This window comes from Vulpes vulpes, chromosome 1 (genome assembly GCF_048418805.1).
Source record: "Vulpes vulpes isolate BD-2025 chromosome 1, VulVul3, whole genome shotgun sequence".
Classification (NCBI taxonomy): domain Eukaryota; kingdom Metazoa; phylum Chordata; class Mammalia; order Carnivora; family Canidae; genus Vulpes; species Vulpes vulpes.
In genome coordinates this window covers 6498382-6512712 of record NC_132780.1, presented here as the reverse complement: position 1 = coordinate 6512712, position 14331 = coordinate 6498382, and the positions used below count along the sequence as shown (strand labels likewise).

At 35.2% G+C, this 14331-nt stretch overlaps 1 protein-coding gene and 1 long non-coding RNA gene across 14 annotated transcripts in view; one reads left to right on the top strand and one right to left on the bottom strand.

Annotated features, from left to right (window-relative positions):
• The first annotated feature begins 3488 nt into the window (after positions 1 to 3488).
• The window catches only part of LOC140598666 (uncharacterized), a 31707-nt gene continuing 20864 nt past the window's right edge, over positions 3489 to 14331 (top strand). Inside the window, exon 1 of the long non-coding RNA XR_012001234.1 lies at positions 3489 to 3646. This is a non-coding gene — a long non-coding RNA (uncharacterized lncRNA). The remainder of the gene's footprint in view (positions 3647 to 14331) is intronic.
• The window catches only part of ZNF529 (zinc finger protein 529), a 77468-nt gene continuing 68405 nt past the window's right edge, over positions 5269 to 14331 (bottom strand). For all 13 annotated transcript variants that reach the window (XM_072754415.1, XM_026010299.2, XM_072754754.1 and 10 more), the window contains one exon: positions 5269 to 8661. In XM_072754415.1, coding sequence (XP_072610516.1) covers positions 7253 to 8661 — 1409 coding nt within the window. In that variant the 3' untranslated portion in view covers positions 5269 to 7252. The remainder of the gene's footprint in view (positions 8662 to 14331) is intronic.

Genomic DNA, 14331 nt, shown 5'->3' with positions numbered 1-14331 from the left:
AGTACAATATTGAAAATAGCAGTGAGAACAGATACGTTTTTGATAGATGTTCCTATCAAGTTGAATAAATTCCCTTCTCTTCCTAGTTTGCCGTGAATGGTATTAACTTTTTTTTAAGTACTTTTTTTTGCATCTACTGACATGATCAATATTTTTCTTCTGTAACCTGTTGATGTGTAATGGCTTAGATTACCTGATTTTGCAATGTTGAGATAGCCTTGCATCTCATCCTATGCATGCATAGGATAAACCTCAGTTGATCATGTTGTATAATTTCATACATTATCGTATTTGATATAGTGTTTTGTTGAGGGTGTTTGCTTTTATGTTCATGAGAGATACTACTATGTGATTTTCCTTTCTTATAATGTCTTTATGAGATTTTGGTAGTAGGGTATTGCCTCATAGAATGAGTTAGGAACTCTGTCCTGTTACTGTATTTTCTAGAAGACATAGTAGAGAATTAGTATCACTTCCTATTTAAATGTTTGGTAGAATTCACCAAGTGAAACCATCTGTGCCTGATGCTTTCTGTTTTAGAAGATTATTACGAATTCAGTTTAACAGGTATGTTTTGCAAATCTGATGTTTTAGGATTTTGTTTGTTATCTTATTTGCTTTCATACAGTTCATAGCATTTTCTTATTAATACTTCTCATTTCTTTGGGGTCAATAGTTAAGCTCTTTTTCATTATGGATTTTAGTAATTTGAACCTTTTTTTATTTAATGGTTGTTTTAGATAAACATTTCTAATTTGTTGATCTTTTAAAGAAATAAATTTTGATTTTATGTATATTCTTTTTTCTATTCTCTTTTATTTTGCATCTATTCCTTATTTCTTTAATTCCCTTTGTTTCTCCCCCTAGTTTTCTTTCTTTTAAGATTTATTTATTTATTTATGAGAGACACAAAGAGAGGAAGAGACACAGGCAGAGGGAGAAGCAGGCTCCATGCAGGGAGCCCGATGTGGGACTCAATCCTGGGACTCCAGGATCACGCCCTGGGTTGAAGGCAGGTGCTAAACCACTGAGCCACCCAGGGATCCCCATGTTTTCGTTATTGATTTCTAATTCAGTATCATGGGTGGAAGATATACTTTATATGATTTTAATTTCTGTAAATCTATTGAGATTTATTTCATAGCCTAAGTTGTGTTCTCCTCTGGAGAATGTTTTGTGTACTTGAGAAGAATATGTATTTTGCTATTACTGGTTAGAGTTTTTATTGATGTCTTTGATCTGGGAGGTTTATAATGTTCACATCTTCTGCTTTTTGTTGAACATCTTCCTAGTTTTATCTACTACCAAAAGTGGTTTGAATGTTCTAATTACTGTTAAATTGTCAGTTTTTACTTCATGTATTTTGGAACTCTGTTTTTAGGTGCATTTTATGTCGTTGAAGCATTTTTATGATAGCTTTAAAATTCATGTAGGATAATTCCAACATCTTTGACATCTTATTAGTGTTTTTTTATGGTATTTTCTCTTTTAAGTTGTATATCCTTCATTCTTGTGAGAATGAATAAGTTTTTATTGTTCTCTGGTAATTTGTGGTTGACATTTTGGTTCTTGGGTACTTGGTGAACTGGAATTTAGTTATGGTTCTATTCACACGCATGGTATGTGCAAGCTCCCGCTAGGTGTAAGGGGGAAGAGCTTTTGTTCCTGCTGTGTTGAGTGGTAGTCAGGGTCTGATTATACATTGCCTCTGCAAATGCCTGTCAACTAGTATAGAGTGAACCACAGCTAATAAATGCCACAATGATAGTCACAATTAGTCAAGGACCTAATCACACTCACACCCTCCCAGGGCAACTGTCAGCCAGGAGATGAGGCTTTATTTCTGGGCTATAATGGCACTGTTCCATTCATATCTTTGTAGGCTACACACTATTGATGCGCCTGGATTGGTAGTCAAATTTCTTATACAGCAGCTGAATGTACTGATTGTTCGGGAAAAGGGACATTCATTGCCTCCTTATTCCTAGGCTGGGATTATAGGGCTGTGCACACACAAAGTCTTTGAATATATATACTGGCAAGGGAGTGATGCTGCTGGTTATTGTGCAGAATGGTGTGGGAGATGTTCAGGTAATGTAGAGTTGGCACTGTCAATAGGGCTTTTTGTTCCACATGGCCACAGCCTTTTCAGCCCTTTGTGTGAGGAAAACGGGTTGTGGAGGGTGTTTTCTTGTTATTAGTGAGTGGTGTGTTTATTTGGTAGTTTGCATCTGGTGGCATTTCATTTTGCAAGGTTCTCTGGTATTCAGGCTGGAGTCTAAAACAAAAACAAAACCCAACTCTCCTCCAAGGAAGTCACCACTGAGGTAGGTTCCTCAAGTCCCAAGGTCCATAAATAGTTTGCCCTCATTTCTCCAAGTTTCAGATTCTTAAGTGTGTTTCATATATTTATCCCCATAGACTTCATGCTTAATAAGTGAGGAGGAATAGGGCAAAATACGTGTACTTCATCATATCCAGAATGATGTTTGGGGGTTTTTGTATCTGCTCTTTTGCATGTAGGAATTTTGGGGGTTGTTTTTTTTTTTCCTGCTGCTAAAATTCTTTTGTTATTACTCATTTTAATTGGTTGGATTATGATTGTTTTGGTGTGATTTGCTTGGATGAGTTGAACTTCTTGGATGTTTAGGTTTAGTTTTCACCAAATTTGGAAAACTTATTTCTTTAAATGCCTTTTTGTTCCTGCTCATTCATTTTGCTCTCTTCCAGGGGTCCCAGTTACACATAATTAGATTGATTGCAGTTATCCCGTAGTCTTCTGTTATCTAATTTACTTTTCTTAGTCTGTTTTTCTGTTTCAAGTTGTAGTTTTTGTTGCTATGTTTTTAAGTTTACTAATGTTTTCTTTCAATCTCACCAATTGTATTTATAAATCTTAGAATTTTTATCTCTAGAATTTTGTTTAGGTCTTTTTAATATCCTCCACATCTTAACATGATCAATCTCCTCTTCCTTCTTGGGCATGTGGAAAATAGTTGATGGTCGTACTGCCAGTCTATTTCCAAATACAAAATCTAGCAAATCAAATATAAAACCTATTTTTGTCATTTCTGGATGTGTTTATATTGATTTTTCTCATTATATTCACGTTTTCCTGCATTTTTACACTCCTGTTTTTGTTTTCTTATCAAGCACACATCTTAAAATTTACCTTCTATGTGCTTGATATTTTTGTATTTCTATAAATATACTCAAGGTTTGTTCTGGAATCTATATTACGTGGTAACAGTTTAATCTATGTTACCTGTTCCTATTAAGATTTACTTTAAACTTTATTAGGTGGGACCAAGAAGCCTTTAGTACTAACTTGCTTCTCTACCAGGGAGTAACTTTTTAAGTAATCTAACCAGTGCCTGTATATTATGAAGCTTACCACTCTAGCTGATGGGGACACAAACTATTCCTCACTGTGTGGGTTCCCAAGGGTTACCTGTACTTTTTCTAAGCATTTCTTTTGCTGATCGCAGGTGTTTACTTCCATGCACAGATCAAGACTTGCTCTAGTAGTCTGCCTTGCAAACTAGCTATCTCTGCCTCCCTGGACTCTCATCTTCACCTTGGCATCATGAGGCTCCCCCCTGCATTCCTTCTCCCTGTGCTGACATGTGGAAATGCCTACTAGGAAGTAAGTGGAGTCGAAAGTGTGGATGTGACATTTGTTTACACTTTGTTAGGCATTTTGTCATCTGATGTTCAGTATCTGGAAACAACTGCTGCTTGTATTTTACCTAGTGTTTTGTTACTTTAGGCAGGAAGGTAAATCCAGTCTCTATTTTCCATTTTGGCTAGAAATAATATATTTTTTAAAGGTTCTAGACATACAGAAAATTTTTAAGGAAAAAAATTTCCATACATTCTTCTCCCAGTTTGTGTAATACTAACATATTACCACGGTACAATGATCAAAACCAGGACATTAACATTGGCACACTACTATCAATTAAAGTACTGGCTCTTTTTTTTTTTTTTTTTTTTTAGATTTTATTTATTCATTTTAGAGATAGAGCAGGGGGGAGGAGAAGAGGGAGAGAGATAACCAGATTTCATGTTGAGCACAGAGCCCCATGTGGGGCTCAGTCCTAAAACCCTGACCTGAGATCATGACCTGAGCTGAAATCAAGAGTTGGGCACTTGACTGAGCCATCTACGCACCCCTAAAGTACGGGCTTTATTTAGATTTCACAAAGCTTTCTCTACTAATGTTCCAAAGATCAAATCCAAATTCCTGCCTGTTTTCAGTTGTTAAGTTTCCTTAGTCTCCTCCAATCTTTTGAGAGTTTTTCACACTACCCTTGCCCCTCATGACCTTTGAAGGTCATGGATTTCTGGAAGGTTCATTTTCAGTCTGTAGTTTCCTTCATGATTACATTATAGTTACACTTTTTTAAAGTCAGAATACTACTCATGTGGTATACCCTTCCTAGTGCCTCACTTTGGGTAGTATATATCCCAATATCTTACTACTGGTGATCATTTGATGAAGGTGGTAGGTATATGGAATGTTTTCTCCTTTTAATTATGTATTTGAGATAGATACTTGGATACAATTCTCTAATTGCCTGTTTCTCTTTAAATTTTCACCTTCAGATTTAGTAGCCATTGATGAATTTTGCATATAATTTTAACTGTTATTAGAGTGATTTCCTATTTGCCTCATTCCCTTTACACTTATTAACTAGAATTCTTCACCATTAAACTGAAAAAGGATTTTATCATTGGAAGATAATTTCATAGTTCACTGCATCAATAAACAGGATAGGTCTGGAATATTCTCTTGTATTTTGGGGAAAAGCCACCAAAGCTTCTAAGTAGACTTGGGAAAATGTGAAAAGGATGAAGGACCAAATGAGAATGGAAATGTAAGTTTTATTAATTTGAACACCAAATAGAAGTAGGAAAAAAAAGTAGCAGCAATAACTGCATAATTGTTTATTGTACCAGCAGTCTGTGAAATGACAGGAGTTCTTTTTTTTTTTTAATTTTTTATTTATTTATGATAGTCACACAGAGAGAGAGAGAGAGAGAGGCAGAGACACAGGCAGAGGGAGAAGCAGGCTCCATGCACTGGGAGCCCGACGTGGGATTCGATCCAGGGTCCCCCGGAGCGTGCCCTGGGCCAAAGGCAGGCGCCAAACCGCTGCACCACCCAGGGATCCCATGACAGGAGTTCTTAACAAGGTTAAAGAAAAATGTTAATGTAATTTGACCAAAATATAGTTGTAATTACAATAAGGAAGGCATAATAAGGAAGGCATAATGTTGTTGTATTTATTAAGTTTTAATCATTTCAAAAAGTAAGTGCCAAGTACATGGTTATTTTGTTTCTGTTTTTAATTTTTAAGTGTCTGTGTGAGGTTTAGACAGCTTACTGTTTTAATCTGTTCAAGCCAGCAAAAGAAAAAAAAAAACAACAACACAAAAAAAGTAAGGCACACAGTTCTAAAGTATTACACCAAGAAGAGATTGATGGTATTCAATCAGTATTGATGGTAACTCAGAATAACAAAATATAATGGGATGAGAGAGCAAAATCAGCAGTGTGGTCACATTATATATTTCAGTAAGTTGAATGAATATTAATAATGACTATAATAGAGTTGAACTATTTAAAAGATATGAAATAGCATATATTCTAATAAAAAGGGTAACAGAGACTCATTCTCTTATTTTGTAGCATATGAAATACCTACCGAGTATATATTTTTTAAAAGTGCTAATTTAAGTAAAGTACTAATCAGGAATAAAGAAAACAGCTAAATATATCCAGTAAGAAAATGGCTTACTATTAGTGGGTAATGCAAAACTTTAAAAAGTCCAAAAATTCTAGGGAAGACTAAATTGAAAAGTAAAAATCTAATATGTGATAGTGACATAAATGTATCTAAACAATAGGTAAATTTTCTTATAAAAATCTAATAACTAGTGTGGCTCATAATTAACATTAACTGCATAACTAGGTCAGCTCTCCTTACTAAAGAAATAGGTAGACAGTTAAGATTGCAACTTTATCTCTGTTCGCTAATTTTTTCTTTTGCTTTTCCTTTCCTTTCTAAAAATGAAAGTTCTGTTTATTATTAAACTGCCAAAACCCAGCAAGGTAACACTGGCAGGGAATAAAAAAGTAGAAATATATAAAATCCAGTTGAAACCATGGTGGTAATAAAGTTGTAAACTCTCTAAAACTAAAACAAGTTTACTGTTTATTTTTTAAATACTATGAGTTTTTTTTAAAGATTTTATTTGACACAGAGACAGCACAAGTAGGCAGAGTAGCAGGCCGAAGAGAGGGCAAAGCAGGCTCTCCACCAAGCAGAGAGCCCGATGTGGGGCTCAATCCCAGGACCCTGGGATCACGACTTGATCTGAAGGCAGACACTTAACCAACTGAGCCACTAAGTTTATAATTATTGCCAATAGTTGTATATTTCCCCTTCCTTTAATAAACCTAAGAGACAGATAAGAATGGCTTAATTTTACAAAATATTTAAAAGTGCCTCTTTACTTTGGATCCTCATTGATACTGCCTAGAGGTCAAAGGCTTTTTAAAGGAATTGTGTTGTAGTAGGTATTTAGGCAAGTCTGTGATGTCAAAACAGATATTTTAAGAGAAATCATTTGATGACAATGGAAAGGAGATTACTCATGTACCATTAAAACAGACAATAGAAAATGAAACAAAAAATCTACATAAATACCATGCAGGGCCATAAGACTTTAAAACCACATAGGATGTGACTGGAAGTTTTAACTCTCTAGAGGAGGAAAAAGTACATCATATATAACAATTTATAATGCAAAAGATTTATTTGAAAAATATTACAAATTAGTAAGCAAAAAACTGAATAAACAAAAGAACACCAAAATTGTAAACAAAACATGCCTGTAAAAGAAATTCATGTGAAACTGACTCTAATAATTAGTGAAACACATTTTCCATACGTATCAGAAATCAACAGGGACCATCCTATTTAAACTGATAATGACTGTTAACTGATACATAAGGGAGAAATATTTGGCACTATCCAACAAAACAAAGTACACATCACCTATCACTGAGTACTTCTACTTCTAAATAGAGTGGCCAGAAGTCTGGAAACAAAAAAAGAGCAACATAATCCCCTTGATTACTTCTTATACTGCATGGACTTTGCCAGTGAAACTCAGAAACAAAAGGCTCTTGGTATGTGTCTTTCATTCAAGAGACAAAACACCAGTACAACTTTTTTGATTATTAAGTAAGGTGCTTTCCCACACTAAAGGCACTCCCACATTCCTTACATTCATAGGGTTTCTTACCAGTATGAATTCTCTGATGTTTTGTAAAGGATGAACTATGTCTAAAGGCCTTCCCACATGCCTTGCACTCATAAGGTTTCTCTCCAGTATGAATTCTCTGATGTTCAGTAAGGGCTGAACTATGTCTAAAAGCCTTCCCACATACCTTACATTCATAAGGTTTTTCACCACTGTGAATCCTCTGATGTTGAATAAGTGCTGATGTAAGTCTAAAGAATTTTCCACATTCTTTACATTCATAAGGTTTCTGACCACTGTGAATTCTCTGATGTCGAGTAAGTTCACTACCTACTCCAAAAGCTTTCCCACATTCCTTGCACTTATAGGGTTTCTCACCAGTATGAATTCTCTGATGTCTAGTTAGGGATGAACTGTTTCTAAAGACCTTTCCACATGCCTTGCATTCATAAGGTTTCTTTCCGGTATGAATTCTCTGATGTCGAGCAAGTTCTCTACAGACTCCAAAGGTCTTCCCGCATTCTTTACACGCATAAGGTTTCTCACCTGTATGAATTCTCTGATGTTCAATAAGCTGTGAACTAATTCTAAAGACTTTCTCACACTGTATACATTTGTATGGTTTCTCACCAGTATGAATTCTCTGATGTTCAGTTAGCTGTGAATGGAACCTAAAGTTCTTGCCACATTCCATACATTTGTAAGGTTTCTCATCAGTATGGATTTTCTGGTGTCGAGTAAGTTGTGCATGCACTCTAAAGAATTTTCCACAGAAAGTGCATTCATAGGGTTTCTCACCATCATGAATTATTTGAAGTGGAGTTATTTCTTCAACTCTTCTAATGGTTTTTTCATATTCCTTACATTTATAGCACCTTTGATCATCATGCATTTTACGGTGTATAGTAAGGTCTTCATAAAAACTAAATGCATTCTCATATTCTGTATATTTACGAGGTTTCACATCACTGTGTATACTCAGTTGCAGGGTATGTGGTTCATCTTCAAAGGTCTTCCAATATGCATTATATTGATATGTTTTCTCACCAGTATGTATTCTTTCATATTCATCAAAATTTAAGTCACAGCTAACAACCTTCCCATAGTCCTTACATTCATAGAGCTTCCTGCTATCATGAATTCTCTGATGTGATATAAGAGACTTATGTTTATAATTGGGCATTTTTTCAGAGATGATTTTCATTTGGCTGAAATATCTCACTTCAGGTCTTTGTATTTCAGTCTGGCTTTTGCTTTGCCAGTCATTTCTGAAAATGCAGCTCTCAAGACCAATGAATTTATTTTCTGTTACTTTCCCTTGAGAGCCATTGTTTTCAACATCCTTTCCAGTAGATAAACACTTGGTGTCATATTTGGACTCCAAATCTGAAAGAGAGGGGAAATGAAAAACAATTTTTGTTTTCATGTGCCGTAAAAATGAAACATTTATACAATGCAGAGGAGAAAAACTGCAAGTATAAACAATACAAGTAAATGATTAAAATATCTCAATTAAGTTTTAAGAAAGATCAGAGAATGATGAAAGCATAATGTAAGATTGTGAAGTTTGTGATAAGAGAAACAGATGAAGTCAGTGGGTCTGACATTTAGGTGTTGATCATCACTTAATAAGCTTGTCTAGTACTAATGTTTGGGAACCAATCCAAATAAACTGACCTACATCTGTAGATGTAGAATTTGTTACCAATATCATGTATAGATACAACTAACGCAAATCACAATTTGATAATCTAAACATACTAACAATTTTGGTTTTGGTTTTTGAGTAGGCTCCAAGCCCATTGTGGAGCCCAATATAGGGCTTAAATTCATGATCCTGTGATCAAGACCTAAACTGAGATCAAGAGTTGGACATCTAATTGAGTGAGCCACCCTGGGATTTTTTTTTTTTAACAGGTTTATTTTTTTTTAACAACAGAATCCAAATGCTTTACTGTGGATAAGGAGCTTGTAAGACCTAGTCTTAATCCATTATCCCTTTTCACCTAATCTTTTTTTTACCTCTTACAGCAAATACAGTTCCTACCCATAGGATGTTTCATTCTCAGAAATGGGTTCTTTATATACTACTCACATTTTACTGTGCAAATCTAAAAGTTACTACCCTCAAAAACAAGGTACTGATTGTAAGCTCATATTTATGTTTCTGTTCCAATATCTAGTTGCTTGCCCTCACATTCTTCATTCTTTAATTATGTATTCAGTAATTTTGTTATACTATTTAGCCTTATTCCTTAAATTCCAAAAGGAAAAATGTAATCATTATATGACACTGAAATAACAAGCCCCAATGGACATAACAGTTGATAATTACAGGGAAAATAAATCACTAGATGAAAGGAATCTAAATAAGACAAAAAGGAATATAACAGTGACTGGTAAACACAATTGATCATAAAAATATTATGTAAGTATAAGACAAATGCAGTGGTTTTAGTAATGTCTCCATGCCTTCCAACTCTGACACAGTGATTTATACACAGACACACACACACACACACACACACACACACACACACACACGAGTAGTTCTTATGAACAGTTTTTTCTAATGGACTCTCCACTTACACATACTGTCTCATCATTGCTGTTAGTTCCTTGCTGTGCAGAACCATGGTTTTCTTCACATGCTAATAAAGATGAGGAATTTTATTTACTGTTTTTCATTAGCTTTTTCGCTATCGTATATCTATCCTGCTGAAATCCTAGTCTGTATTTAAATGTTTTCCTTCATGCTCTTTCCCAGATACCTTTCCATTTATCTGTACTGAAACCCAATCATTGTCATATTCCACAAGGCAGTATCAGTATTTTAGATACTATAGTAGGTATAAATCATACTATAAGGCTTACGCAGTCCTGAAAGGGGAATAAGCTAACAGAATGATATAGAAAAGGTGGCAGTATAGATGGGCAAGAATGGAAGGCACTTTGTAATAAAGTATCTGTTGAACACTGTCTAGAGACTGGCAGGAAGATAATGGGATAACTGGAGGAAAATCCAAAACAAATGATAAACATTGTATGATATAGGGCAAAAATAATTTCCTGTGACTCAATTATGTTATATGAAACAAAAGTATAATCAATATTTGATCAGAATAATAAAATTGTAAATGAATGCCAGTATCAGTAAATCAAAAAGCACTTCTACCTTAGAAATGATAAAACTGTCTACCAAATATAGAAATATAATTGAAATTACAAAATTTGGGATCCCTGGGTGGCGCAGCGGTTTGGCGCCTGCCTTTGGCCCAGGGCGCGATCCTGGAGACCCGGGATCGAATCCCACGTCGGGCTCCCGGTGCATGGAGCCTGCTTCTCCCTCTGCCTGTGTCTCTGCCTCTCTCTCTCTCTGTGTGACTATCATAAATAAATAAAAATTAAAAAAAAAAAAAAAGAAATTACAAAAATTTCAGAAAACAATCACATTGAAAATACAGTTGACCCTTGAAACTGGGGATAGGGTGCCGATACCCTGCACAATCAAAAATCCTCAAATAACTTTTGACTCCCCCCAAAACAACTTATAGCCTACTATTGACTGGAAGCCTTTCCAATAACAAACAGTTGATTAACATATATTTTACATGTTATACATATTATGTACTATATTCATACAATAAACTAAAAAAAGAAGATGTTAAGAACTTAAGAAAAAATACAGTATTGTACTACCTGCATCAAAAAATTCATGTGTAAGTTGACCCACACAGTTCAAACCTGTGTTGTTGAAGGGTCAGTTGTAAAAAATTAAAGTAAGTAATGTATACTTTTTTTTAAAGATTTATTTTTATTTATTTATGATAGACATATATATATAGAGAGAGAGGCAGAGACACAGGCAGAGGGAGAAGCAGGCTCCATGCGGGGAGCCCGATGCGGGACTCGATCCCGGGACTCCAGGATCGCGCCCCAGGCCAAAGGCAGGCGCGAAACCGCTGAGCCACCCAGGTATTCCAGTAATGTATACTTTTTAAGATGGCTATGCTAATGAATTTGAAAATGTTGACAAATGGTGAGTTATTTTCTAGGTAAATAGATATTTAAAACCCCAAAGGCCATAACAATTGGAAAAGATCAATTTGCTAGACAGATAAAACTGTTAGAGACTCACCTCCCATGAAATAGAAAATCATAAGCATGCCTGTTGCTCAGGTTGTGGTAATAAAACATGTAATGAGCTAAAGCTCCTAAAACAAAGATCCAAGCCATGATCTGCTGTAGGGAAGGGAGAAGATATGCCCCTGACTGTTGTGACAGTAAGCAAGAAATCTGAATATATACACACTACTACAGTGTGAGGGTGGAAGGCATGGAGACATGATTTAACTGTTGCATTATTCTTATAGGACACACAAATCACCTGAAGGAGCTAATGAGACCACCATTTTGATTATACAAAAATCAACGGAAGGGGAAAAAAACTTTATGTACTAAAATGCTAAGTAAATAAGTAAAAATAATACCTAGTATTGATTTTTAAAACTACAACAGAAACCGTAAAACTTAGAGACTTAAAAGAGCAGAAGAATACACTCTTCATCAATTCAAGTGTCTGATCTGGAATAGGGAAAATATAGAGTGAGCCTGGGAAATTCTCAACAAGCATGAATAAGTTTAAAGATTAAAGAATGGAGTCAGAGGTATGCAAAATCACCATAAGAAATTTCTTGATATCCATACAACTGGGCATCAAGAATCCACACTGGTGAGCCTAAGTAAACTGAACCAATGAAAATTAATCCATCATGAGACATAAATAAGAAAAAGTCAGAAAATTTCAGATGCACCATTTTAAGTCACTAGCTATAATTGGATGAAGAACATAAATACCCTTGCTAGTAACAGAACATGTGGGCAACTAATAAATACAGAAGGAATGACGGCTTTAGAAAACATTGATATAAATGTTCTGTGTGTGTGTGTGTGTGTGTGTGTGTGTGTGTGTCATGAATAAATAAAATATTTTTTTTATTTTTTTTTTTAAAGAAGATTTATTTATTTATTTATGATAGACATAGATAAAGAGAGAGGCAGAGACACAGGAGGAGAAGCAGGCTCCATGCTGGGAGCCCAATGTGGGACTCGATCCCGGGACTCCAGGATTACACCCTGGGCCAAAGGCAGGCGCCAAACCGCTGAGGATCCCTGAGTGATCCCACATTGGGCTCCCTGCGTGGAGCCTGCTTCTCCCTCTGCCTGTATCTCTGCCTCTCTCTCTCTCTCTCTCTCTGTCTCTCTGTGTCTATCATGAATAAATAAATAAAATCTTTTTAAAAAATGATATAAATGAAGATTTTTAATTGTAGAAATCATTAGTTAAATTGATAATAAGGAACAGGAATAATAAGGATAATAAGGATAATAAGGATAATAATAAGGATAATAAGGAATAGGATGACAAGGTAAGACCACGGAGATTTTCTTTTTTTTTTTTTTAATTTTAAGTAGGCTCCCACAGGGCTTGAACTCAAAACCCTGAGATCAGATTCTGAGCTAAGATCAAAAGTAGGATGCTTAACCAACTAAGCCACTCCAGTGCCCCTCACAGAGATTTCTTTCTTACTATACTGTGTGAACTCGCTGTTTCTCCATTATTCTTTATTCTTTTTGTTTTACCTTTCCTTATAGCACTTATCACTACATATGATACATTTTCTAATTATTTGTTTTCCTGTTTATGATATGTCTCACTATTGCATCAATTACATAACAGCAAGATCTGTACCATTTTTTTCTCACCATAGGGCTACCACCATATTTATCTCAGTGTGGACAGTGATTAAATGTTGTCAAGATAACTTATAAATCTGAATATAAAACATCGTGGAAAAAATGTTGATTGCATTGGGGAAGATCTTAATTGGCTTCCACAGGTGTTGGGCTTTTTCCCACAGAGCTTTAAAGGGAGTTTCCCAAAAACATCATAGGAACCCACCTCCCAGACAAGCCTGGGCTTTTTTTACTCTGGTGATGGCTTTTCCTCTCTTACCAGCCCTCACTCACCTGGCCCTCTGTTTTTGTCATATCCCTCACAACCCTCCAGAACAACTTCCCTTCCTCCAATTAGGTGATCAAAAATGGCTTAAAAATGGAACAACCTGCTTACAACAAAGAAATATAACATAAGGTTTAAAAAATAACTATAATTATAAAAACACTTAAGAGAATTGGTTTTTAATAAATCAAGTTGAAATGATACTGATAGATTTCAGAGAAGAGAAATGTGAGATTGAAAGACCATTCACCTTAGAATGACCACAGAATTACAAAGTATAAAGAGTCCTTTATTGAAACACATTCCAATTCTTTGTCTTGTGAGGCAATTTATTGTACTACTTAACATCAGCTTTTGTGTCAGACTACTTTGGGTAGAAAACCTCCTTTTGACACGAATTAGATGTGTAATCCAAGAGAAGTTGCCTAACTACTCTTTGTCTTAGCAAAATAATATAACTAGTATTCAAGTTAAAGGGTTACTTAAGAATTAAAAGATTCAGTATATTAAAAGTGCTTAGAACAGGGCCTGGTACATGGCAAGAACTATGTGATCTGACAGAAAAACAGGTAGCTTTCTAAATCATTGAAAGATCCTTGCTGGAATACTGTTAAATGCAAAGTTCTTTAACCACAAAACGGGTATAAGACAGTACATGTGAGCCCATGAACATGAATTCTGTTCACCCATCTAACATAAATTATGCAGATTCTTTTAATAATCATAACGAATCAGGACACAGTTTCTTAGCTATTCTTCAAAAAGATGGTTTAGAAAATAACAAAACATTTATAGCAATTTTGACTTCAATCACAATATGCTATATCTGTTCTACAATTCAAATTCCCTAGTATCACGGAAAGTAGAAATATGAAGGTCCTAAGAAGGTACAATCATCGTAAAGAATGATGAAAGTGTTTAATGGAGGAGTCATTTCCTACACAATGTTCAACCCATGCCTCTGGAAACAGGAAGAAGAAATGTACCTATTTTCTTAAAAGATAGCCGTGGGTTTACTAAAAAGCAACTGATAT